Here is a 25,147-nt window from a genome sequence, read left to right as displayed (position 1 = left end):
ACAAAAAAAACAGGTGATAAACTGTTCAAAACCAACAGCCTTTACAGACAAGGACTACAATACTGTTAAATCTTGGTGAGTTTCTAAGCCATAAACTTGTGATACCTTGAATATGAGCAGTACGTTATTTGTGTAGGAGCGTTACTTTAGATGTGTGCATACAATACACTTCAGTACATATTCCTGCAAATTTAGTCTAGGGCCACACTTCCACATTTGGTAGTACTAGTGATTGAGTTCAACTAGTGAGTGACAGCTGTTGTGCAAAAGATTGCATGGTTCTCAATGTACTGTGACTGGTAGTTAAATGGTCACACATTAAAACTAATTTTTGTTATTGCACTCCTTATAGTAAATAAATATTTCTAATATACTTTGGTAAAAACAATGAAGTTTTCTATGTTTTATTTGTGCTTACAAAAAGCTCAAGAGCACATTTTCCCCCATCTTATACACAGACTTTGGACCAAAGCCCAAACACAGGAAGTGCAGCCTGGAGTGCTGAGGTGGTGTGTCCAACCAACAGCATATGGCAGTTATGTGTGAGAGGAGCTATGATTGGATGAGGCTGGACACACACCCTCAGCACTCCAGGCTGCACTTTCTGTGTTTGGACCTCGGTCCTAAGTCTGTGTATAAGATGGGGGGAAAATGTGCTCTTAAGCTTTTTTTTTTAAAGCACAAATTAAAAAAAAAAAAATGAAGTTTTCTATGTTTTAACAAAGTATATTAGAAATATTTATTTACCATAAGGAGTGCAATAGCAAAAAATTATTTTAATGAGAGTGACCATTTAAAATCAATTCATAGCATTACTAAATGTCAGTGTAGTGTGAGGCTTAAAAGGGCACTCCAATGATAAACAATGTTTTTTCAAACTAACTGGTGCTAGAAAGTTACAAATTTGTAAATTACTTCTATTATAAAATCTTAATCCTTCCAGTAGTTATCAGCTGCTGTATACTACAGAGGAAGTTATGTAGTTCTTTAGTCTGACCACAGTGCTCTCTGCTGACACCTCTGTCTGTCAGGAACTGTCCAGAGCAGGATAGGTTCGCTATGGGGATTTGCTCCTACTCTGGACAGTTCCTGACATGGACAGAGGTGTCAGCAGAGAGCACTGTGGTCAGACTGGAAAGAACTACACAACTTCCTCTGGAGCACATAGCAGCTAAGTACTGGAAGGATTCAGAACTTTTAATAGAAGTAATTTACAAATCTGTTTAACTTTCTAGAACCGGTTGATTTGAAAAAAAAAAAAAAAATGTTTACCGCTTTAAGCACTTAGTCATCCTGATACATCTAACAAGGAATAGGTTGCCTTCAAGTGAAGAACAGATATAGAGAAGACATACACTTCGGCTCTATTAAAACCATGCATATAAGTTTTAAAAAACTACACCAAACATATCTATAGGACTCCATTTACTTTAGGATGTCCTTTTGGCCTCCATTGCACTGCAATATATTTGTATACTTTTTGTGCTATTACATAGCCTAGTACACTATGCCACTCAAGTATTTTAAGCAATAGAAGCCTATTAAGGACATATATCTCACTGTATGTTTTTGAAAATATACATCTGGAGAATATAACAACATAAGCTCTTCAACATTTTCAATAGCAAAATTGTCCAAAAGGTAGGAGATAACTATGGGGGTACAAATCACAAATTAAAGGAGCTGCCACTCGTTCTCTATGGGCCATTGCCAAGCAAAACTTATGTGTGTTTAGACAGGGAATATCTAATTTCCCCCATGCCCACATACAATGTGACTGTCATGATAGCTGCCAGCTCATTCAACAATGAAAAATTAAATTAAAAGCAAAAAAAGGTAAACTTCTACGGCTATTATTGCCTATTAGCAAAACTGCCCCCCACCCCACACACATACACTTTATGAAAATATGGAGATCCTTGAGCACATCTACTGTGCCAACAAGGAGGCTGATTTTACCTTCTCTTTTGATGTGCTTATTACCAAATTAGACAATCTGTTCTCAAAGAAGTCTTCAGGTTTTAAATTGCCAGCAGCACCAGGTAAAGGAGGAAAACTTGACAGCCCTAATTCAAAGCTAGGAGAAGGAGGCTTAATGGGTGGAGGCGACTGTGTCTGTCCTCTCTGGAATAAAAAATAAAAATAAATTAACATTTAGTTAAAGTGTACACAGGTTACAGACACAAGATTTTTTTTTAAAAGCATTTTAGGGGTTCAAACTATGCAGTTTGCATAACAATTGTGTAGATTTGCTGCAAACACGGTTGGATAGCTGGTAGTGTAAAATAAACTGTACCTTTCCTGGAGCTGAGGGTATTGGCAAACTTATAAATTTGCCTTTTTATTTTTCAGTTGAGTGTCAAGGAGGTGGAGCAGAGCTGTTCAAGTGCCAAAGCCTGGCAAACCTCCTCACTAGCCCTCACCTCTCAGCCCCACCTTGAAGGACTTTGAGGGATGTGTATTTCAATGACTGAGGGTCAGGAGGTGATGCAAGTGAGATGGTGTGCCCAGCTGTGGCATGTAAGCTGCTCTGCTCCATGTCCTTGACACTGTGAGGTGATTTTATAACTTTATCAACCAAGTGCCACAGAGGCGGGGCAAAGCACCTTAATATACCAAAGCTTGCCCTTACCTCCTGGCCCTTTATTGATTGAGATACAGATCCCTGAAAATCATTTAAGGTGGGGCTGGGAGGCTGGGTTCTGCCAGTGTGACACTTGACTGAAAAATAAAAAGGTAATTATAAGTTTGGAAAATACCATTAGCTCTCGGAAAGGTAGAGATTGCTTTTATACGCTAACAGCTATCCAATAGTGTCTGCAACTCTCAGCAGCACATACAGCTTGCCTTTAAGATCTTGGCCAACATCTATCATTGTCTTTAGACTGTTTTTTGGGTCTAGAAAATGTGCAAAAAAGGCACAAGCAGGGTTTATTTGCGCCTATTGGTTTACACATTTCTGCTGATTTTGAGTTGCAATCCACTGATTTTGGCAATATGCATAATATGGACGGGTTTTATGAACTGCAACAAAGGCGCAAAGCCACTGAAACGTCTCTAAAACTACACCAGGCCAAATTTAGCTCTATGGTGTATGTAGAGTAAAATTTCTGAAAATGTTTACCTGCACAAAATTTATGAAATGCTTAATAAATTTGGTGCTCCTACACATTACCAGCACACAAAAAAATTAAAAGAAAAAAGGTGTATAAAAGTGGCTTCACCTGCACCTACAATGATAAATGCCCCCCCCCCTTGAGCATGTGTGTGATCTATATAATGGAGAACATCTTATAACCATTAATAAAGCCATTTATATCCTGAAGTTAACTTAAAGGTGATCTGAGCTACAAAATCATGCCAATTTCTTGTGCAGATTAGGCTCTACCTAGAAGGTATTCATATGTATAAAAAATCGCTGTCAGCTGAATGTGTGTGTAAAAAACAAAAAACAAAAACAAAACACTCTTCCAATCCCTAGAGACGCATGAATGTTCAACCTGGCCAAGCGTTCTTGTGTTATGAATGGAAAGAGGAGGGGTAATTCACTGCCAGAATCCTCTGATGGCTGTTTAAGAACAAAAATATTGGGAAATTGAAATTCAACATGCTTGACCCTTTATGTCATCAGTGGGTTCGCTTGGCTTTTATTTATTTTTTTATGTTTAAGCGGAACTTATCACACAAGTTTATCACATGGTTATAGGATGTTGCAAACAGGGACAAGTAACCCTACTTAACCCCTTAAGGACCAAGCCCATTTTAACCTTAAGGACCAGGCAAATTTTATTTTTGCATTTTTTCCTCTGCGCTTTCTAAAATCCATAACTCATATTTCCATCTACAGACCCATATAAGGGCTTGTTTTTGTGTGACCAACTGTACTTTGTAATGTAACCTAATTTTACCATAAAATGAACGGCGCACTCAAAAAAAATAATTTTTTTTTAGGGAGAAAATTTTAATTAAAACCACAATTTTGCACATTTTGTAGGGTTTTGTTTTCACACTCTACACTTTACGGTAAAAATGACATGTGTTCTTTATTCTGTGGGTCAATATGATTAAAATGATACCCAGTGCTAGATACCGTACTTTTCTATTATTGTACTGCTTTAAAAAAATCTCTAACTTTTTGTACAAAATCAGTAATCTAAAATTACCCTATTTTGACCACCTATAACCTTTTCATTTTTCTGCATATAGGGTGGTATGAGGGATAATTTTTCATTTTTTTGCGCCGTCATCTGTACTTTTTATCAATTCCACACTTGCATATATAAAACTTTGATTTTTTTTGGGATATAAAATGTGACAAAAGCAGCATTTTTGGATTTTTATTGATATTTTTTACATTTACGCCGCTCACCATACGGGATCATAAACATAATTTGACAATTTTCATTTTTATTGGGGGAGGGGAGGTTTCACTTTTTTTTTTTTATTTATTTATTTTTAACACTTTTTATGTCCCCATAGGGGACTATCTATAGCTATTATTTGATTGCTAATACTGTTCAGTGCTATGCATAGGGCATAGCACTGATCAGTATTATCAGCGATCTTCTGCTCTGGTCTGCTCGATCTCAGACAAGAGCAGGAGATGCTGGTAAACGGACGGAGGCAGGTGAGGAGACCTCCGTCCACCATTACAGATTAGATCCCTGCAGCAGCTCTGCAGGCGATCCGATCATCTATTTTAACATGCACATTGCTGCAGATGCCGTGATCTGTACTGATCACGGCATCCGAGGGGTTAATGGCAGACATCCGCGCTAGCAGCCGGAACCTGCCGTGTATGACGTGAGCATCGCTCTGATGCTCGCAGTCATACACAGGACATAAATGTACGTCCTGGTGCGCTAAGTACCGCTGCAACAGGACGTACATTTAAGTCCCTGGTTGCTAAGGGGTTATCCAGGAATTGAAAAACAGACCTAATTTCTTTCAAAGACCGCTTCTGGTCTGTCTCCACTCTGGGTGTGGTATTACAACTTGGCTACATTCACTTTAATGGAACTGAGCTGCAGAACCACACCCAACGTGGAGACAGACAGGAAGTGGTCTTTGAAAGAAAATCTCTTTAGATTCCTGGAAAACCCCTTTAAGCTTATCCATGCAAATTAGATTGAAGGGGTATTTCAGGATTTTGTTTTCCTTCGGCTTTTGAGCCCCATCATGACAAGTTATAATCTGTGTAATTTACTTCTAATACCCACAGTGCGCAGTTTTGCCCAGCTTTCATGCACAGGACTCACAGGATTCTACTGTTGTCTCTCACCCACTCACTGCAGCATAGCAACGCCCCTTGAAGACTATATAACTTATGACATTGTCTCTGGCTAAGGAATGCTGGGAATAGTCAGAGAAAACATTAAAATAAAATACTTTCACTATAGTACTCCAGGTGTGGGTCCTGTGCATGAAATAGGACAAAGCAGCACATGATGGTAATAGACTATTACACAGTACTATAAATTGGCATCAAGAACTTAAAGGGGTACTCCACCCCTAGCATCTTATCCCCTATCCAAAGGATAGAGGATAAGATGTCAGATCGCAGGGGACCCCGGGATCTCTGCTGCAGAACCCCGCTATCATTACTGCACAGAGCGGACTCGTTCTGTGTGCAATGACTGGCAATACAGGGACCGGAGCATCGTGACATCACGACACCGCCCCCTCGTTACGTCACGGCCCGCCCCTCAGTACAAGTCTACGGGAGGGGGCTTGGTGGCCATCACGCCCCCTCCCATAGACTTGCATTAAGGGGGAGGGCTGTGACATCACGAGGGGGGCAGAGACGTGACGTCACTATGCTCTGGCCCCAGTAGTGCAGTCATTACGCACAGAGCGGCGGGACCCCGCTTGGATAGGGGGATAAGATGCTAGGGGCGGAGTACCCCATTTAAAGATAACAAAATCAGACAATTTCAACCAAAATGATCAATCATTGGACGAAATTAAAAACTTGTAGCGGCCCATAAACAACTGTTGTACAAGTAGTTTGGTTGAAATGAAATTTTGGGCTGATAGTTTATAGATAACAAAAGATTTTTCACCCGGCTATCTTTCTCGAAATAAAATTCTGATAATATTCCCAGAAAGACAGCTATGTATGTTTGCATGTTCCAGCATCACTTCCAAATGGCTAAAGATGTTACTTATATGCCAACTAAGAATATAGGATAGATTAACCCTAACCTACACCCATTTGCGAGTGACAGGATTTTTGTTTAAAGTCCCATGCAAGTTTATGATAATGATCGGTTACTGCATAACTTCCTAATGGTTGGAGATATTTCGATAATACGTAGTACAAATGCTACTTATTTGTCACATAAAATTAAAGGATGGGGATTTTGTTTCAAGTCCCATGCAAGTATATAGGATTTCCGTTACCTTACTCCAGAAGCTCTGCTCTGCATCTCCCGGTGAGTGCATCAGTCCTGCTTGCATGCCACACCCTTCCCGAATGCCACACCCCTCCCTCATAAAGCCAAGTCCGCCCTTTAAGCAACACCCTTTTTATTTTCTACCCCTTTTGTGCATCGGTCTGGCTTGCAAATCACACCCTCTCCCATAAAGCCACGTACTCTATTACCCAACAACTCAGCCCCACCGGAGGACAAGATAGGAAGACAAGAGCTTTCTCCTTTGCTACTTTCCCTCCACCCCTGCCTCCCCAATGATAAAGTAGGAAAAACCAGCCAATGCCAGGCACTGAGCTAATATATATATATATATATATATATATATATATATATATATATATATATATATATATATATATATATATATATATATATATATTTATATTTATATATTTATATATTTATATATATATATATATATATATATATATTTATATTTATATATATTTATATATTTATATATATATATATATATATATATTATAAATATATCTGTATATAAATTAATATTAATTACATATATATGTGTGTGTGTATGTATATGTGTGTGTGTGTGTGTATGTGTGTGTGTGTATGTGTGTGTGTATATGTGTGTGTGTGTATGTGTGTGTGTATGTGTGTGTGTGTATGTGTGTGTGTGTATGTGTGTGTGTGTATGTGTGTGTGTGTATGTATATGTGTGTGTGTGTGTGTGTGTGTATATGTGTGTGTGTGTGTATGTGTGTGTGTGTGTATGTGTGTATGTGTGTGTGTGTATGTGTGTGTGTGTATGTGTGTGTGTGTAAGTGTGTGTGTGTGTAAGTGTGTGTGTGTGTAAGTGTGTGTGTGTGTAAGTGTGTGTGTGTAAGTGTGTGTGTGTAAGTGTGTGTGTGTAAGTGTGTGTGTGTAAGTGTGTGTGTGTAAGTGTGTGTGTGTAAGTGTGTGTGTGTAAGTGTGTGTGTGTAAGTGTGTGTGTGTAAGTGTGTGTGTGTAAGTGTGTGTGTGTAAGTGTGTGTGTGTAAGTGTGTGTGTGTAAGTGTGTGTGTGTAAGTGTGTGTGTGTAAGTGTGTGTGTGTAAGTGTGTGTGTGTAAGTGTGTGTGTAAGTGTGTGTGTAAGTGTGTGTGTAAGTGTGTGTGTAAGTGTGTGTGTAAGTGTGTGTGTAAGTATGTGTGTAAGTATGTGTGTAAGTATGTGTGTAAGTATGAGTGTAAGTATGTGTGTAAGTATGTGTGTAAGTATGTGTGTAAGTATGTGTGTAAGTATGTGTGTAAGTATGTGTGTAAGTATGTGTGTAAGTATGTGTGTAAGTAAGTATCGTATATACTCGAGTATAAGCAGAGTTTTTCAGCACGATTTTTCGTGCTGAAAACACCCCCCTCGGCTTATACTCGAGTGAACTCTCCACCCGCAGTGGTCTTCAACCTGCGGACCTCCAGAGGTTTCAAAACTAAAACTCCCAGCAAGCCTGGGCAGCCATCGGCTGTCCGGGCTTGCTGGGAGTTGTAGTTTTGAAACCTTCGGAGGTCCGCAGGTTGAAGACCACTGCGGCCTTCGACATCATCCAGCCCCCTCTCACCCCCTTTAGTTCTGTACAGTACTCACCTCCGCTCGGCGCTGGTACGGTGCTGCAGGACTGTCCGGAGAGGAGGTCGTCCGGTGGGATAGTGGTTCCGGGCTGCACTATTAAGCGCTTCGGGCCCGGCCCCAGAATAGTCACGTTGCCTTGACAACGACGCAGAGGTACGTTCATTGCCAACGTACTTTTGCGTCATCGTCCAGGCAACGCCTCTATTCTAGGCCCGCAGCGCGGAGAAGAGGCGCCCCCAGTGAAGATAGCAGCCCGGAACCAGTATCCCACCGGACGACCTCCTCACCGGACAGTCCTGCAGCACCGGACCAGCGCCGAGCGGAGGTGAGTACTGTACAGAACTAAAGGGGGTGAGAGGGGGCTGGATGATGTCGAAGGCCGCAGTGGTCTTCAACCTGCGGACCTCCGGAGGTTTCAAAAATACAACTCCCAGCAAGCCCGGACAGCCGATGGCTGCCTGGGCTTGCTGGGAGTTGTAGTTTTGAAACCTCTGGAGGTTCTCAGGTTGAAGACCACTGCGGGCGGATGATGACAAGAGGATGATGAAGGGGGGGGTGTGGGATGATGAAGGGGGGTGTGGGATGATGACAAGGGGATGATGAAGGGGGGTGTGTGGGATGATTACAAGGGGATAATGACAGGTGATGATGATGAGGGTCTGGATGATGACAGGCGGTGATGATGATGAGGAGGATGTTAATGACGGGGGTCTGGATGATGACAGGGGGGGATGATGTATTTCCCACCCTAGGCTTATACTCGAGTCAATAACTTTTCCTGGGATTTTGGGTTGAAATTAGGGGTCTCGGCTTATACTCGGGTCGGCTTATACTCGAGTATATACGGTATGTGTGTAAGTATGTGTGTAAGTATGTGTGTAAGTATGTGTGTAAGTATGTGTGTAAGTATGTGTGTGTAAGTATGTGTGTGTGTATGTGTGTGTATGTGTGTGTGTATGTGTGTGTATGTGTGTGTGTATGTGTGTGTGTATGTGTGTGTATGTGTGTGTGTATGTATGTATGTGTGTGTGTATGTGTGTGTGTGTGTATGTGTGTATGTGTGTATGTGTGTGTGTGTGTGTATGTGTATGTGTATGTGTGTGTGTGTATGTGTGTGTATGAATGTATGTGTGTATGTTTGTTAAAAATAAAAACAAAAAAAGGCACAGAGCAGTTTTTTTTTACTACTCACCACAAACTTGTCATCCCTTTTTTTCCTGTATCCATAAGAATTTTTCCTACAGATTTAAAGAGATAACTTGTTATACTGCTATACTTCTCTTTATACGAAAAAAAAAGGGAACATTAATTCAAATCCATTATAACCGTCACAGGTCCTAGTAGATGAAAAACAACAACAACTCTGTTACAAGAATACAACATCTGTGGCGCACGCAAACTCACCTCCCCCTCCCAAGACCAGGGGAGGTTTCAATAGTGGTAGGTTCCACTCGCCCAGTACCGACATCCCTCTTGACAAAAGTTGCCGTATTTGGCATTCTTGTTCTAGTCTGTCCTGGCTGTCGTGCTGGTGGCCCTCGCACACCATTGATTAATCTATCAGTAGTAAAGTTGAAGATAGTTGGACCATCAAGAAGTGCCGTACCCCTATCAGTACTAGGTATTGTATGTCGAAGGTGAGACTTGCCAGGATTCCTAGAGAATTATTAAATACAGAAGTTGCAAGTAAAGAGAAAAATCAAAATAAAATATTCTGTTTCTTGAGGTGAGGTTGGCAGCACACAGCATTTATGTGAACAGTATGGCTGTCCAGGCTTCACTATACATAAGATGCTTCATCAGGTCCACAAAGCTATGCTGGACCCAGACAAACTAGAAACAAACCAATTACAACAACAAGCGTCTCAAAGATACAATAATCAGAATAATCTAAAAGTTACACTTTCCTATGAGATTGGATAAACCATTTCGATAAAGCAATCCCTTATTGGCACAACCGTCTAGTACAGCATTCTATCACATAACCAGGTGCCCTCATCCCTTAGGTCCCACTCACATTTGGGCTTTACTTTGAGCATATATGCTGGGAAATGTATACCTCATGGACATTAGCCAAACATTATGTATGCAGAAGTAAATAGAGGGTTATAGAGAAAACTGCTCAACAGTGGTCACAAATGGAGAGACTCGAACCAGCACAGGACAACAGAATTTATTTTGACACAATGGATGACGCGTTTCGGCACACAGAGTGCCTTCCTCAGGTCCAGAACCCCACAAGTGCATCCGTGCATACTACCACCCAAGTAATTGCACTGTATGTTTGGACCCGAGGAAGGCACTCCCTGTGTGCCGAAACGAGTCGTCTGTTGTGTCAAAATAAATTCTATTGTCCTGTGCTGGCTCGAGTCTCTCCATTTGTGACCACTGTTGCGCAGCGCCTCTAAGACACTTTTTTTCTCTATAACCCTCGATCTGCCAAAACTGGCCTTTGCGCAAGGGTCCAGTCCCGGTCAGAGTGCGGCAGCCACAACCTACTAACATAATACACACACCAGCCTAATGTGAGCAGTGACAAGGCTTTCTAACCGATCTGGTGAGTATATCATTTCGGTGTGGTCACACTAAGTCGGTATATATAAACAAAGGGAGCGCCCCCTGTCTTTTTCTCTCCTACATCAGGATGCAGAAGTAGTGTTCTTTCGGCACATGTTTTTTTAACAAAGATAAACAGCATATGTATACTTTTCGTTTACAAGTCAATAGATTATGCATATAGTTGCCTACATGTGACCGCACGGTTGTAACAGTCCTACAGAATGCAGAAGAGTGTTAACTTGGCGCTAATCCACCTAGAAATTAGTAAATTCATTCAGTTCCAAAAAAGATTACAAACCTGCTGTTAGCCGAATGAAACTCAACCAGCTCCTGATGATCCACAAAACAATATACCTACTACCACCTATAAATTGTGTAAGTATCCCTGAGAAACCAATGGCGATGCCTAGTCTTAAAATGCCACTATAGAGCTTTTTCATATATACAAAAGCTTAAACTTTGAAGAGTACCTGTCGCAATGATCAGGCAGGAAGAGTGTGTGTAAGTTGGCTGGGCATTCTTGTAGCTTGAGACTATGCCCAACATGGCGTGATCGGGTGTCAAAATGCCTGAAAATCCAAGACTTTGCATGGGACTGACAGCATTTCAACTCCTTTACTTACAAGAATATTCATATGTTCCCTTTTCTGCATGTAGCTGTTACATGCTGAGACCCTGCACTTTTGCAAGCGAGAGTTGCTGATCTAGTCACGGATGTGATCTCAGATCTCACTGGATCTGAGATTTGTTGGCGAGACTGTCCAGGAAGGCTGGGAGTTGTAGTTTTGCAACAGCTGGAGGCACCCTGGTTGGGAAACACTGGTCTAGGTGTTCAGTCCTCCCACATAATAGAGTGCATCCCTCCAGATCAACACACAATTATTAGAGTCAGTCTCTCTTGCAGCACAATGGAGCTTGAGTGAGCCAGGGAAAGAAGCACTCAGCAATGTGACTCTTTTTCAAGTGACAGGGGCAATGGAATCCAATGGAAAAAAAACATTTTTTTAAATCTGGTGCCATAAAGTTAAAGACTTGTAATTTACTTCTATTAAAAAAAAATAATAATCCTTCCAGTATTTATCAGCTGCTGTATGCTCCAGGGAAAGGTGAGTAGTACTTTTCAGTCTGACCACAGTGCTCTCTGCTGCCACCTCTGTCCATTTCAGGAACTGTCCGCAGCAGGAGAGGTTTGCTATGGGGATTTGATCCTACTCTGGACAGTTTATTACACAGACATAGGTGGCAGCAGAGAGCACTGTGGTTAGACTGAAAAGAGCTAATCAACTTTAACTGGAGCATACAACTGCTGATAAGTACTGGAAGGAGTAGGATTTTTTTATAGAAATATTTAACAAATGTTTAACTTTCTAGAGCCAGTTGAAATAAAAAATTAAATAAAAAATAAATTCCCCACCGGAGTACCCCTTTAAATGTCTTCGAGCTTTGTTGAGAAGTACACAGGTTCTTGAAAATGTTTATTTAGGGTAGGGTCACACAAGCCATATTTTGCTGTGTATTTTCTACAGCAGATTTTGCTACTCATTGATGTCAATGGGTGGGGAAATATGCAGCAAAATATGGCACGTGTGACAGATAAAACAGATAATTTACTTATTACTTTTTTTTTCTTACATTAAAAATTACACATTCCGGAACGTAAGAAAAACTCATAACTATTGATGTAATAAAATCTAAGTTGCTGTAGAATGTGACCTTACAACTATGCAGAAGATTTATTAAGCAGAATGCAGAAGAAATTTGGCATTAATGTAGTAACACATGCTATATGTCACAGTTTTGGGGGGGAGTTATCAATGCTTTCCACAGAAAACTAGTCTTAGCGCTATGCACCTCTAGAAGTGTAAGTGTTAAGGTTAGTGGTGTGTTGGCTCATAGTAAGCACACATCTGTACATCTCTAATCCACTCCATTGCAGGGAGAGTCAAGCCAAATGGCTGAAGGGGCACAAGCTTGGGTGATCCATTTCGCCCCTTTGTTTCAACAATGTGTAAAGGGGGGGGGGGGGGGGGGATCTCAAGACCTGAACCCTAACAGTTAAAATCTTCTGACATGTCACTATCACTAAAATAGACAAACACTTGAAAGTTTCTTACCATAACTAACAAACTGCAAACTTTATTGTCTACTAAAACCCCCATATCTACACTTGAACTACAAGAACCAGCATGCTCTAGTAAGGACCTGTGACAGCCTAGCAAAGCCTACTTTAAGATACTACTACTACTATCATCATCATGCAGCGCTTTCCTTATTTAGGTGTTGCATCATTTGTACTACAACCCCCAGAATGCTCTTGCAAGGATCTGTGACAGCATACGGCAGTGGTCTCCAAACTGTGGACCTTCAGCTGGAACAAAACTTGCTAGAGCATGCTGAGGGTTGTAATACATACAATACAACACCGTAATAAGGAATGCAATGTATGATAGGAGTAGTTTTACCTTCAAGTAGGCTCTACTAGGCTGTCATAGGTTCTTAATAGAACATGCTGCTTCTTAAAGAATAGATATAGGAGTTGTAGGAGACAATAAGGCACGCTGAGGCTTGCAGTGCACAGTGATCTTATCTGTGCACTGATAGTGCTTCAAGCAGTATCCAGCCCCCCCCCCCCCACCTTAAAATGATGCTGCACCGCAGGAAAAACACAAAAACCTGATGCTTTCCCAGCATTCTCCTAAGATCCAATTCTCCTAAACTGTTCTGTTTTTGTGCTTCCTTCTTTAGGGTGCGTTCACACGCTATTATTAGCAGTGGGTTTCCCGCTGCAGGAATCCTGCTGCAAGTAAGGTACGCAACCATTGATTTAAATGGGTCCACAGACAGTCCGCAATAGTGTCAGATTTGCGAACTGTCCGCAGACCCATTTAAATGAATGGTAGCGTAACTCACAGCGGGAAACCCGCTGCTAGTTACTAGCTTGTGAATGCACCCTTAAAGGGGTACTCCGCCCCTAGCATCCTGTCAGATCGCAGAGGTTCCGCCACTGGGGACCCCTGGGATCTCTGCTGCATTACCCCAATATCATTACTGCACAGAGCAAACTCGCTCTGTGCGTAATGTCAGGTGATACAGGGGCAGGAGGATCATGAAGTCACGACCCGCCCCCTCAATACAAGTCTATAGGAGGGAGCGTGATGGCCGCCACGCCCCTTCCCATAGACTTTTACTGCTAGGGCGGGCTGTGACTTCACAAGGGGGCGGAGCCATGTCATCAAGATGCTCCAGTCCCTGTATTGCCGGTCATTACACACAGAGCGAGTTTGCTCTGTGCAGTAATGATAGCGGGGTGCTGCGGAGGAGTTCCCGGGGGTCCCCAGCGGCGAGACCACCGCGATCTGACATCTTACCCCCTATCCTTTGGATAGAGGATAAGATGCTAGGGGCAGAATACCCCTTTAAAGACAAGCAACTGATAGGAGGACATTCCTGCTCAACCAATCACAGGCTGAGACAGGACACCATTGGCTGAGAGAAAAGGTTCAGCAACCAGCTGCTTGACAGAAGCACAGAAAAGACAACTGGACCGCTCGGAGGAGAACAGGATCTGCAGCAAATCAATGGGGGACAGGGGCTAGGTAAGCATCAAGTTTTTTGTTTTTCTTCTGTGATTTATCATACATCCATATTGGCCAGGATGATGTAAATAGCTATAACTGTCTACATTACCGTCTGTAGCACTAAATTCACATGGCCGGTATGGGGGATAGATAATTATGATAACACTGTACACTGGAACATTAGAGGATTCTTTACATGGATGACACACTATGCAGCACAGGAAGGAGCATTTTTACTAAATGACTGCTAGGAAATGAAGTTCAAAGAAAACCATGTGACCGCCAGAAGCTCCACCCACCACAGATTTTCATGTAAAAAAGTGGGTGGTGAAAAAGAAGGAAAGGACAAGGAAATCAGGTCATGACTGCATTATTTTTCAAAGGAAGACATTTCATTCAACCTGACAAAAATGATGTGGAAAATGGACATAGTAGAATGCCTTTACCCATGGTGATACATTTTGCGGACTTTGTGCCTGTCTGTTGCAGTATGTCTGTGCTGTGAACAGTGTGAAGGAGATTAGTGTGTGCTGCCGCCATCTCTGGCTCTAATAACTGAAGAAATCCACTACTGTTCTTAGTGCCACCATTACTTTAGAAATTCAGTGGCTATTTTCTAAAGTAAGTACTGCTCAAAATAACATCAGAATTAATCAACCAGTAAATCTCCAGAGCAAGGGTGAGAGGTAACCCAAAGTGTCAGCTTGAAAAGTGTTCAGGAGGACCAAAACAATACAGGATTGCGTGGTCAACATTTCTGATCAGCAGAGAGAATTTTTAAAGTTCCATTGTACCAAAGTATCACTGTGAAAAAAGGGTTAAGTCTGCAATAATACAAAAACACGGATAGCAGGGTACACTTTGCACTTGCCTGTTCCTAGGTGTGTAAGGTCGAAGCGATGTCAAAGGTGATGCTGTTGGCTTGAATGTCGGAGATGTAAACCCATTTATGAATCCAGTATTAGGAAAAGGTGTCACCTAAAGAATAGCAAAGTGAACTGGAGATTAGATATAAAGGCTAAAAAAGTAAATAACGAAAAACTTTGCACTCCGTTTTCAGAATACGTGAATTTTATTTACAATCCTAAACACACAGACATTTCCGTCCTAAGACTATGTTCTCAAGGCAGAATTTCACCAAAATGTACTGTCTAATTCCACTGTCTAATTCCCTGTCTAATTTTGCGGAATTCCGTGAATGAATCCCATTGAAGTCAATGGGGTTTTGACTTTCAGCAGAATTCTGTGTTTTTAGGACACAGAATTCTACCACAATTCCGTTCAGCAAAGTTTGCTGAACTGAATAGCGTATTTTCCACCATGTGAACAGTCTAATTGGATCTTCATCAGAAATCTGAATTGTTGAGGAGGATATTGTAGATCGTAGAATTGGTCAATTGCCATGAAACAAGCTTTCTGTAGTGCGACCTATAGCAGCTATGGCATTCTATAGCAAATATAGGTTGTATTACAGTACGCATGCTTCGCGGCAATTTGCCAATTCTACCCATCAACACAATACTTCACAGCAATCTGCATTCCTGATCCAATTTGGGCAGAAACATCTACAGTCATGGCCGTAAATGTTGGCACCCCTGAAATTTTTCTACAAAATGAAGTATTTCTCACAGAAAAGGATTGCAGTAACACATGTTTTGCTATACACATGTTTATCCCCTTTGTGTGTATTTGAACTAAACCAAAAAAGGGAGGAAAAAAGCAAATTGGACATAATGTCACACCAAACTCCAAAAATGGGCTGGACAAAATTATTGGCACCCTTAACTTAATATTTGGTTGCACACCTTTTGGAAAAATAACTGAAATCGGTCGCTTCCTATAACCATCAATAAGCTTCTTACACCTCTCAGCCGGTATGTTGGACTTCGCAAACTTATTGGAAGGGCACCTTTTCCCAACAGCAATTTAAGATCTCTCCACAGGTGTTCAATGGGATTTAGATCTGGACTCATTGCTGCCACTTCAGAACTCTCCAGCGCTTTGTTGCCATCCATTTTTGGGGGCTTTTTGACGTATGTTTGGGGTAATTGTCCTGCTGGAAGACCCAAGTTCCCGGACGCAAACCCAGCTTTCTGACTCTGGGCTGTACACTGCGGCCCAAAATCCATTGTAATCCACAGATTTCATGATGCCTTGTACACATTCAAGGCACCCAGTGCCAGAGACACCCAGTGCAAAACTACCCCAAAACATCATTGAACCTCCACCATATTTCACTGTAGGTACTGTGTTCTTTTCTTTGTAGGCCTCATTCCATTTTTGGTAAACAGTAGAATGATGCGAGTTACCAAAAAGCTCTATCTTGGTCTCATCTGTCCACAAGACATTTTCCCAGAAGGATTTTGGCTTACTCAAGTTCATTTTGGCAAAATGTCTTGCTTTTTTATGTCTGTGTCAGCAGTGGGGTTGTCCTGGGTCTCCTGCCATAGCATTTTATGGCATTTAAATGTTGTCGGATAGTTTGCTCTGACACTGATGCTCTTTGAACCTGCAGGACAGCTTGAATATTTTTGGAAATTGTTTGGGGCTGCTTATCTACAATCCGGACTATCCTGCGTTGTCACCTTTCATCAATTTTTCTCTTCCGTCCACGCCCAGGGAGATTAGCTACAGTGCCATGGGTTGCAAACTTCTAGATAATGTTGCGCACTGAGCAGTGGCGTTGCGACCCGGGTGCGGGGGGTGCGGCCCGCACCGGGTGACACCAACCTAATGGGGTGACACCAAGATGCTCCGCAGCACCCCCCCTCCCCCATCTGTGCCCGGCCGGCCTCCCATCCGTCAGCCCCCCCCTGCGCTGTGTGTGCGGTGCGCCCGTCCGTCAGCAAACCCCCTCTTTCACCTTCACTGTGCGCCCGAGCGTCATCACCCCCCCCCCCCCTCACCTTCACCAGCACTGTGCCCGTCCTCCGCTTCCACGTCTGCGCCGGCCTGACGTCACACCGCATGGCCGCGCAGGAGGACGTGAGTTACGTCAATCGCACGGCGCCCGGTGAGAAGGAGCGCTGCGCTGGATGGGTGAGTGTGTATGTCTGTCTCTCTGTCTGTCTCTATCTATGCTTGTGTGTGACTGTGTGTGTTTGTGTGACTGTGTGTGTGTCTGTCTGAGTGTGTGTCTCTCTGACTGTGTGTGTGTGTGTGTGTGTGTGTGTGTGTGTGGGGGGGGGGGGGGGGGGGTGGTATAACCAGCAATCTATTGTGGGGAGACTTTGACCCATTGTGGGGAACCTGCAAGGGAACCTGTGGCCTAATGTGGGGAAACTACTACAAATGTGCGGAGTCTATGCTACCTTATGTGGGGAGTCTATGCTACCTTATGTGGGGAATCTGTGCTACCTAATGTGGGGAATCTGTGCTACCTAATGTGGGGAAATTGCTACCTAATGTGGGGTAACTGGTACCTACCTAATGTGGGGGAACTGGTACCAAATGTAGGGAATCTATGCTGCCTAATGTGGGGAATAGATGCTACCTAATGTGGGGAAACTGCGACCTACCTAATGTGGGGGCACTGCTGCCTACCTAATGCTCCCCCCCTGGCAGTAGCACCCTCATCATCCACCAGCAACACCCCCCCCCCCCAGCAGCACCTCCATCAACATATCCTGATGGTGGATGATGGGGGTGCTCCTGCCAGGAGGATGATCCTGCCGATGTATGATGGGGGTGATACTGCCAGGGGGGATGGCCAGTAGCACCCTCATCATCCTCCAGCAACACCTCCCCAGTAGTAGCACCCCCATCATCCACTAGCAACACCACCAATACCCCCCTCGTGTTGTAATAGCATCAGCTAACGGATGTTGAGGGGTGTTACTTTGGTTGTGGTATTATATTCAGAGGGTGCACTGTATGGCAACGTTATATTCAGAGGGCGCAGTTTGTGGTAGTATTATATTCAGAGGGCGCAGTTTGTGGTAGTATTATTAGAGATGAGCGAACTTACAGTAAATTCAATTCATCACGAACTTCTCGGCTCGGCAGTTGATGACTTATCCTGCGTAAATTAGTTCAGCCTTCAGATGCTCCGGTGGGCTGGAAAAGGTGGATACATTCCTAGGAAAGAGTCTCCTAGGACTGTATCCACCTTTTCCAGCCCACGGGAGCACCGGAAAGCTGAACTCATTTATGCAGGAAAAGTCATCAACTGCCGTACAGAGAAGTTTGTGACAATTTGAATTTACTGTATTTTGCTCATCTCTAAGTATTATATTCAAAGGGCGCAGTGGGTGGCAGTATTATATTCAGAGGGTACAGTATGTGGCGATATTATATTCAGAGAGTACAGTATGGCAGATTTATATTCAGGGGTACAGTATGTGGCAGATTTATATTTAGAGGGTACAGTATGTGGCAGATTTATATTTAGAGGGTACAGTAGGTGGCAGATTTATATTTAGAGGGTACAGTAGGTGGCAGATTTATATTTAGAGGGTACAGTATGTGGCAGATTTATATTCAGAGGGCGCAGTTTGTGGTAGTATTATATTCAGAGGGCGCAGTTTGTGGTAGTATTATATTCAGAGGGTACAGTGTGTGGTAGTATATTCAGAGGGTACAGTATGTGTTGGTATTATATTCAGAATGTACAGTGTGTGGTAGTATTATATTCAGTGGGTATACTGTATGGAAGGTTTATAATCAAAGAGTATAGTGTATAGTAGTATTATATTTAGAGGATACAGTGTCTGTCAGGTTTATAATAATAATTGTTTTCATATAGAGGATGAGAATGCGCTGACATAGTGAGGAGACGTCTGGGCGTCACATTCTACAGACAGAAGTTTTAGCTGGACCAGGCGGTATGTACCATCTGAATTAGATAAGGGAAGACTATAGAGAAGACGTCACCTGTAGTCACTGATATCATTGTACATTCTCCTCTCTATGTCCTATCAGAGCTGTAGTCACTTGTCAGTTCTACAGTTAGGTCAGTGAAACTACAACTCCCAGCATAACCTCACCACTGCATAAAGGGGTACTCTACTGGAAAAAAAAAAATTTTAATCAGCTGGTGCTACAAAGTTAAACAGATTTGTAAATTACTTCTATTTAAAAATCTTAATCCTTCCAGTACTTATTAGCTGCTGTATAAGCGATTCACAGAAAGTTATTTTCTTTTTTAATTTCTTTTCTGTCTGACCACAGTGCTCTGTGCTGACACCTCTGTCCATGTCAAGAACTGTCCATAGTAGGAGAAAATCCCCATAGCAAACCTATCCTGCTCTGGACAGTTCCTGACATGGACAGAGGTGTCAGCAAATAGCACTGTGGTCAGACTGGAAAGAACTACACAACTTCCTGTGGAGCATACACCAGCTTATAAGTACTGTAAGTATTAAGATTTTAAATAGAAGTAATTTTAAAATCTGTTTAACTTTCTGGCACCAGTTGATATAAAAGAAAATGTTTTCCAGTGGAGTACCCCTTTAAGTAATTCTGGGAGCTGTATATTTCAATAGTGAAAACTTCTTTAACACTTTCCTATTCTGTGGCAACTGGTATATCTGATTATTATACTGGAATTTCTCACAATGCGCTACAACAGTGGTGTCTGTCACAACAGGCTAAAAACTTACTGGGGGGAGGGGGTAGGTATGGGGGTGACACCATTTTCTACCGCACCGGGTGACACCAACTCTAGCAACGCCACTGGCACTGAGGACAAAGGCAAATCTAGATCTCTGGAGATGGACTTGTAACCTTGAGATTGTTGATATTTTTCCACAATTTTGGTTCTCAAGTTCTCAGACAGTTCTCTTCTCTTTCTGTTGTCCATGCTTAGTGTGGCACACACACACACACACACACACAATGCAATGCAATGACTAAGTGAACTTCTCTCCTTTTTATCTGCTTTCAGTTGTGATTTTTATATTGCCAACACCTGTTACTTGCCATAGGTGAGTTTAAAGGTGCATCACATGCTTGAAATAATCTTATTTTTCCACAATTTTTAAAGGGTGCCAATAAATTTGTCCAGCCCATTTTTGGAGTTTGGTGAGACATTATTTGACAATTTAGACAATTGGTTTAATTCCAATACACACAAAGGGAATAAACATGTGTATGGCAAACCATGTGTTACTGCAATCCCTTTCTGTGAGAAATACTTCATTTCAGGGGTGCCAACATTTACAGCCATGACTGTATAGTTGCATTGTAAATTAAATTCACTTATCCTAAAAACAAAGTGCCAACTTAAGTGTTACTTATTAAACATTGGGGTCCTACTTGAGTACTATCAAAGCATGAGTGCCAAATTTATGTTATATACCAACATTTTTACATGTACCTTCATTATGCCAAACTTGACATGTCCTAGCGACAGTGTTCAGACCAAGGAGAAGGAGTCGGAAGTTGTCCTGTGCACTCTTTACCCCCCCCCCCCCCCTCTTCCCACAACCTGTGTCATATGATTGAGGCACTCTCAGACTTAGATGGAGAGTTTGTCTTGATCACATGACACAGAGTCGTGAGAGAACGTGTGGAGCACAAACTTTTCTGTTGGTGGTCACTAGGACATAATAGTTTTGCATAATGACAGTGGCTATTTAAGTTAGGAAATATCGGATTCTGTGGCCTCTAACTGCAAGATGTATAGTTTATTTTTATTCTTTAATGTTTCACCATGTTTCAACAGATTTTGGCCAATTATAACATGACTGAAACCAACTATTTGTAGTATTACACCAACCTAATGCGGTGGGGGACACCTGTGTGGGGGGGAAACGCCAACCTAATGGGGGGGGGGCGGGGGACTATGCTGCCAGCCTAATGTGGGGACAGCAACCTCCAAACACTCACAAGGGACTTCAATAGGCGCAGAAAGGATGAGGAGTTATAGATGTATAAGCGATAACATTTATTTGCAGAACAACGCGTTTCGACGCCAGGACGGGCGTCTTTCTCAAGTTCATAGCAAATGTGAACAAAGGAACATATTTATACAAAAAACAGACAAAAAGGGAATCAACTCACCATGGGCGGTTACTCCGTCTGTGTCAAACCGGATGTGATAATCAGAATCACGGCGCACAGACGGAAGTAGTAAGACGGACTACATACGGACAACATAGGGTAAGTATATATAAAAATATAAATATACATATAAAAATACATAAATCAATTACTGTAAAAATCTAGCAGCAACAAGGTATACTGGTCAAATTAGTATTATGTGATGTTTTCAATTGTCTCATTCAACCCATCAGGATGGAGACATTTAAGTTTAAAGATCCAGTAGGACTCTTTATGGATTAGTTTTCGAAAACGATCTCGTTGGTCTATAGAAATAACATCAATAATAGTGAGTTTCAATAAATCAGGGTTGCTATTATGTTTGTGTGAAAAGTGACGTGACACACTATGCAAGAGGAAATTTTTCCTAATGTTGAACCGATGTGCGTTCATGCGGGACCGCACCGTCTGAACGGTGCGGCCCACATACTGTAGTCCACAAGGACATTCTAACAGATAAACTGCATAGTTGGTATCACAGTTATAATTCTGTCTGATATCTGTCTGTTTTTTGTATAAATATGTTCCTTTGTTCACATTTGCTATGAACTTGAGAAAGACGCCCGTCCTGGCGTCGAAACGCGTTGTTCTGCAAATAAATGTTATCGCTTATACATCTATAACTCCTCATCCTTTCTGCGCCTATTGAAGTCCCTTGGGAGTGTTTGGAGGTTGCTGTTACCATTACACCTTTGTGGTGGCGGGACTGGCTGCATTTTGGAAACTCTTAACAGTGTTGTGCCTGTTACACTAGCACAACTTACCGGGTAAGCGCTTCCAGTAAACTACTGTGAATTTCCACTTGCCCGATTAATGCACTATGGATCGCTTCTCTTTCTTTTGTATTAGCCTAATGTGGGGGGGAACTATGCTGCCAGCCTAATGTGGGGGGGTAAACTGTGCTAATGTGTGTATGGGGGAGGGGGGGGCGGGACCATGCTGCCAGCCTAATGTTGGGGGGGGGGGACGACTGTGCTGCCAGCCTAATGTTCGGGGGGAGCTATGCTGCCAGCCTAATGTTCGGGGGGGAGCTATGCTGCCAGCCTAATGTGGTGGGAACTATGCTGCCAGCCTAATGTGGGGGCGGCGGGACTATGCTGCCAGCCTAATGTTGGGGGGACGACGGACTATGCTGCCAGTCTAATGTGGGGGGGGGGGGGGGGGCGGACTATGCTGCCAGCCTAATGTTCGGGGGGGACGGGACTATACTGCCAGCCTAATGTGGGGGGGGGGGGGGGGGGGGGGGGAACTATACTGCCAGCCTAATGTGGGGGGGGGGGGGAACTATACTGCCAACCTAATGTGGGGGGGGGGGGGGAACTATACTGCCAGCCTAATGTGGGGGGGGGGGAACTATACTGCCAGCCTAATGTGGGGGGGGGGGGGAACTATACTGCCAGCCTAATGTGGGGGGGGGGGGGGGGGGGGGAACTATACTGCCAGCCTAATGTGGGGGGGGGGGGAACTATACTGCCAGCCTAATGTGGGGACGGGGGGGACGGGACTATACTGCCAGCCTAATGTGGGGGGGGGGGGGGGGAACTATACTGCCAGCCTAATGTGGGGGGGGGGGGAACTATACTGCCAGCCTAATGTGGGGGGGGGGGGAACTATACTGCCAGCCTAATGTGGGTGGTGGTGGGGGGGGATGAGACTATACTGACGACCTAATGTGGGGGAACTATGGTAAGGTATTGTAGCACGGTAGAGGGGTAGTCTAATACGGCAAGTATATCACAAAATCTATATTATGACTGTAAAAGTTGGGGGTCGTCTTATATACACAGTTGTCTTATACGCCGGGAAATATGGTACGTTTTGTAAAAATAACTGCAAGACCAGGATAAAAGAAGAGCAGGAACATACCAATGAAGGGTCAAGGTAGCTGTGTGCCGTAGACCAGGCCGGTGGCGTGATGAGGCTGTAGAGTGGGAACTGCTGCTGTGGACTATACACCGGAGGTAAGTAAAATGATGTTGTATAGCGTTGCTGTGTGTAAAGATTCATATCCAGAGGTCGGTAACCATTCTTTGGCAAAAAGGTATTTATCGCGATCGCCTTTGCCTTTATTCTAGCCTGAAAAAAAGTCAAGAAAAGGTAAGACTTAATACATGCATAAAAAGTATTAACAACAAAGGGGTACTCGTCCCCTAGACATTTTATCCTCTATCCAAAGGATAGGGGATAAGATGTCTGAACACGGGGGGTTCCGCTGCTGGGGACCCCTGCGATCTCCCTGCTGCACCCGGCGTTCGTTTAGAGTGTCGGGTGCAGCGCCAGAGGCTTGTGACATCATGGCCGTGCCCCCACAATAGAAGTCTATGGGAGGGGGCATGGCCGTGACGTAATGAGCCTCCACCCCGCATCGCCAGTCAACTGGCACAGGGTTCCCAGTGGTGGGACCCCCGCGTTCAGACATGTTATTCCCTATCCTTTGGATAGGGGATAAGATGTCTAGGGGCGGCGTACCCCTTTAATGATCAGCTGCTATATCCATGTATATATGTTTATATAGAAGGTGCTTCAAACTTTAAAATAGAGGGTACATGTAAAAAAAAGAAAACTAAAAAAATTTATATATTTATATATATATACACACACACACACACACACACTATATAATATAATCAGCCATTAAGCCGTTTGTGGGCAAGAATATATAAATACAATATAGTCTGGGTTTAAGATGGCTTAATGATCTGGTGCCAGAAAGTGCCCGTATCAGGAACTGTCCAGAGCAGGAGAAAATCCCCATAGCAAACCTATGCTGCTCTGGACAGTTCCTGACATGAACAGAGGTGTCAGTAGAGAGCACTGTGGACAAGACAAAAGAAATTCAAAAAGTAAAGAATTTCCTCTGTAGCATACAGCTGCTAAAAAGTACTAAAAGGATTAAGACGTTTTAATAGAAGTAATTTACAAATCTGTATAACTTTCTGGCACCAGTTCATTTAAAAAAAAAAAGTTTACCACCGGAGTACTCCTTTAATAGGGAGATCACAGAAGCAGTCTCTGTTCTTGTGCACACACAAGTTTGTCTACATTTCACTGGTTTCAGTTTCATTACATTTCTTTGCTGTATAGTATAGAGAATAAGCCTGCACTACTGTGTACAGCAAAAAAAATATATGTTGCATTCTGTTAACAAGTATAATTATTGCTATGAAAACAGATTCTACTAAATGGCATAGAGCAGAATACAGTGGTCCCTCAAGTTACAATATTAAATGTATCCAGGACGACCATTGTATGTTGAGACCATAACGCTATGGAAATCTGGTAATAGGTTCTGAAGCTCCCAAAATGTCATCCAAAAATATGTGTGAGGATCAAACAAAAATATAGTAGATAACTAATACAGATAAAGAAAGTTCTTTTATATAAAAGAAAGAAAGATCTGCTGGGAGCTGTAATCACTGTCTATGTAGAGGACAGGAGCTTCTTCAGGGTCCTGTACAGTACACAGTGTCCTAAAAAAGTAACATTGAGCCGCCCTCACCTGGTGTCCAAAGGAGCAGCTAACCCTGGGACAGGTAAAGAGTAGTAGAGAACATGTAATACCTCCCTTTACTGTAGGGGGCGCTACCAGGCACCGGTCAGTGCATGCACTTCAGTAATACAGGAGTTTTACCAGTGAATGCCCATTCTGATTGGTCAGTTCTTCCAGCCATTGACACTTTTCAAAGATCTGGACTGTCTGTACATTGTATGTTGAGTCTGGTTTCAAGTTACAATGGTCCAGAAAAGATCATTGTATGTTGAAACTATTGTATGTTGAGGTCATTGTAAGTTGAGGGATCACTGTACTCGTTCAGAATTTATTTAACATGTGTTTATCTTTTTAGAGGGGAATAAAAACATATGTTAAATGTAAACACAAACGTAGTGTTAACACAGCCTAAACAGGTCTAATACTGACAACCCAATATACCCTGGACCTGAACTGGCTGAAGCATTGTATCTTCTAA

General features: G+C 42.7%; 1 protein-coding gene across 4 annotated transcripts in view; it reads right to left on the bottom strand.

Moving 5' to 3' along the window:
* The window catches only part of LARP4B (La ribonucleoprotein 4B), a 93,786-nt gene that overhangs the window by 4,333 nt on the left and 64,306 nt on the right, over nt 1–25,147 (bottom strand). For 3 of the 4 annotated variants that reach the window (XM_056519528.1, XM_056519527.1, XM_056519526.1), the window contains 5 exons: nt 23,046–23,255; nt 15,010–15,116; nt 9,406–9,657; nt 9,194–9,239; nt 1,960–2,124 (listed from right to left, as the gene is read on the bottom strand). In XM_056519528.1, the coding sequence (XP_056375503.1) occupies nt 1,960–2,124; nt 9,194–9,239; nt 9,406–9,657; nt 15,010–15,116; nt 23,046–23,255 (780 nt within the window). The remainder of the gene's footprint in view (nt 1–1,959; nt 2,125–9,193; nt 9,240–9,405; nt 9,658–15,009; nt 15,117–23,045; nt 23,256–25,147) is intronic. The other variant, XM_056519529.1, reaches the window with a different exon arrangement.

This window comes from Hyla sarda, chromosome 5 (assembly GCF_029499605.1).
Source record: "Hyla sarda isolate aHylSar1 chromosome 5, aHylSar1.hap1, whole genome shotgun sequence".
Taxonomy (NCBI): Eukaryota; Metazoa; Chordata; class Amphibia; order Anura; family Hylidae; genus Hyla; species Hyla sarda.
This window is presented reverse-complemented; position numbering and strand designations above follow the sequence as displayed.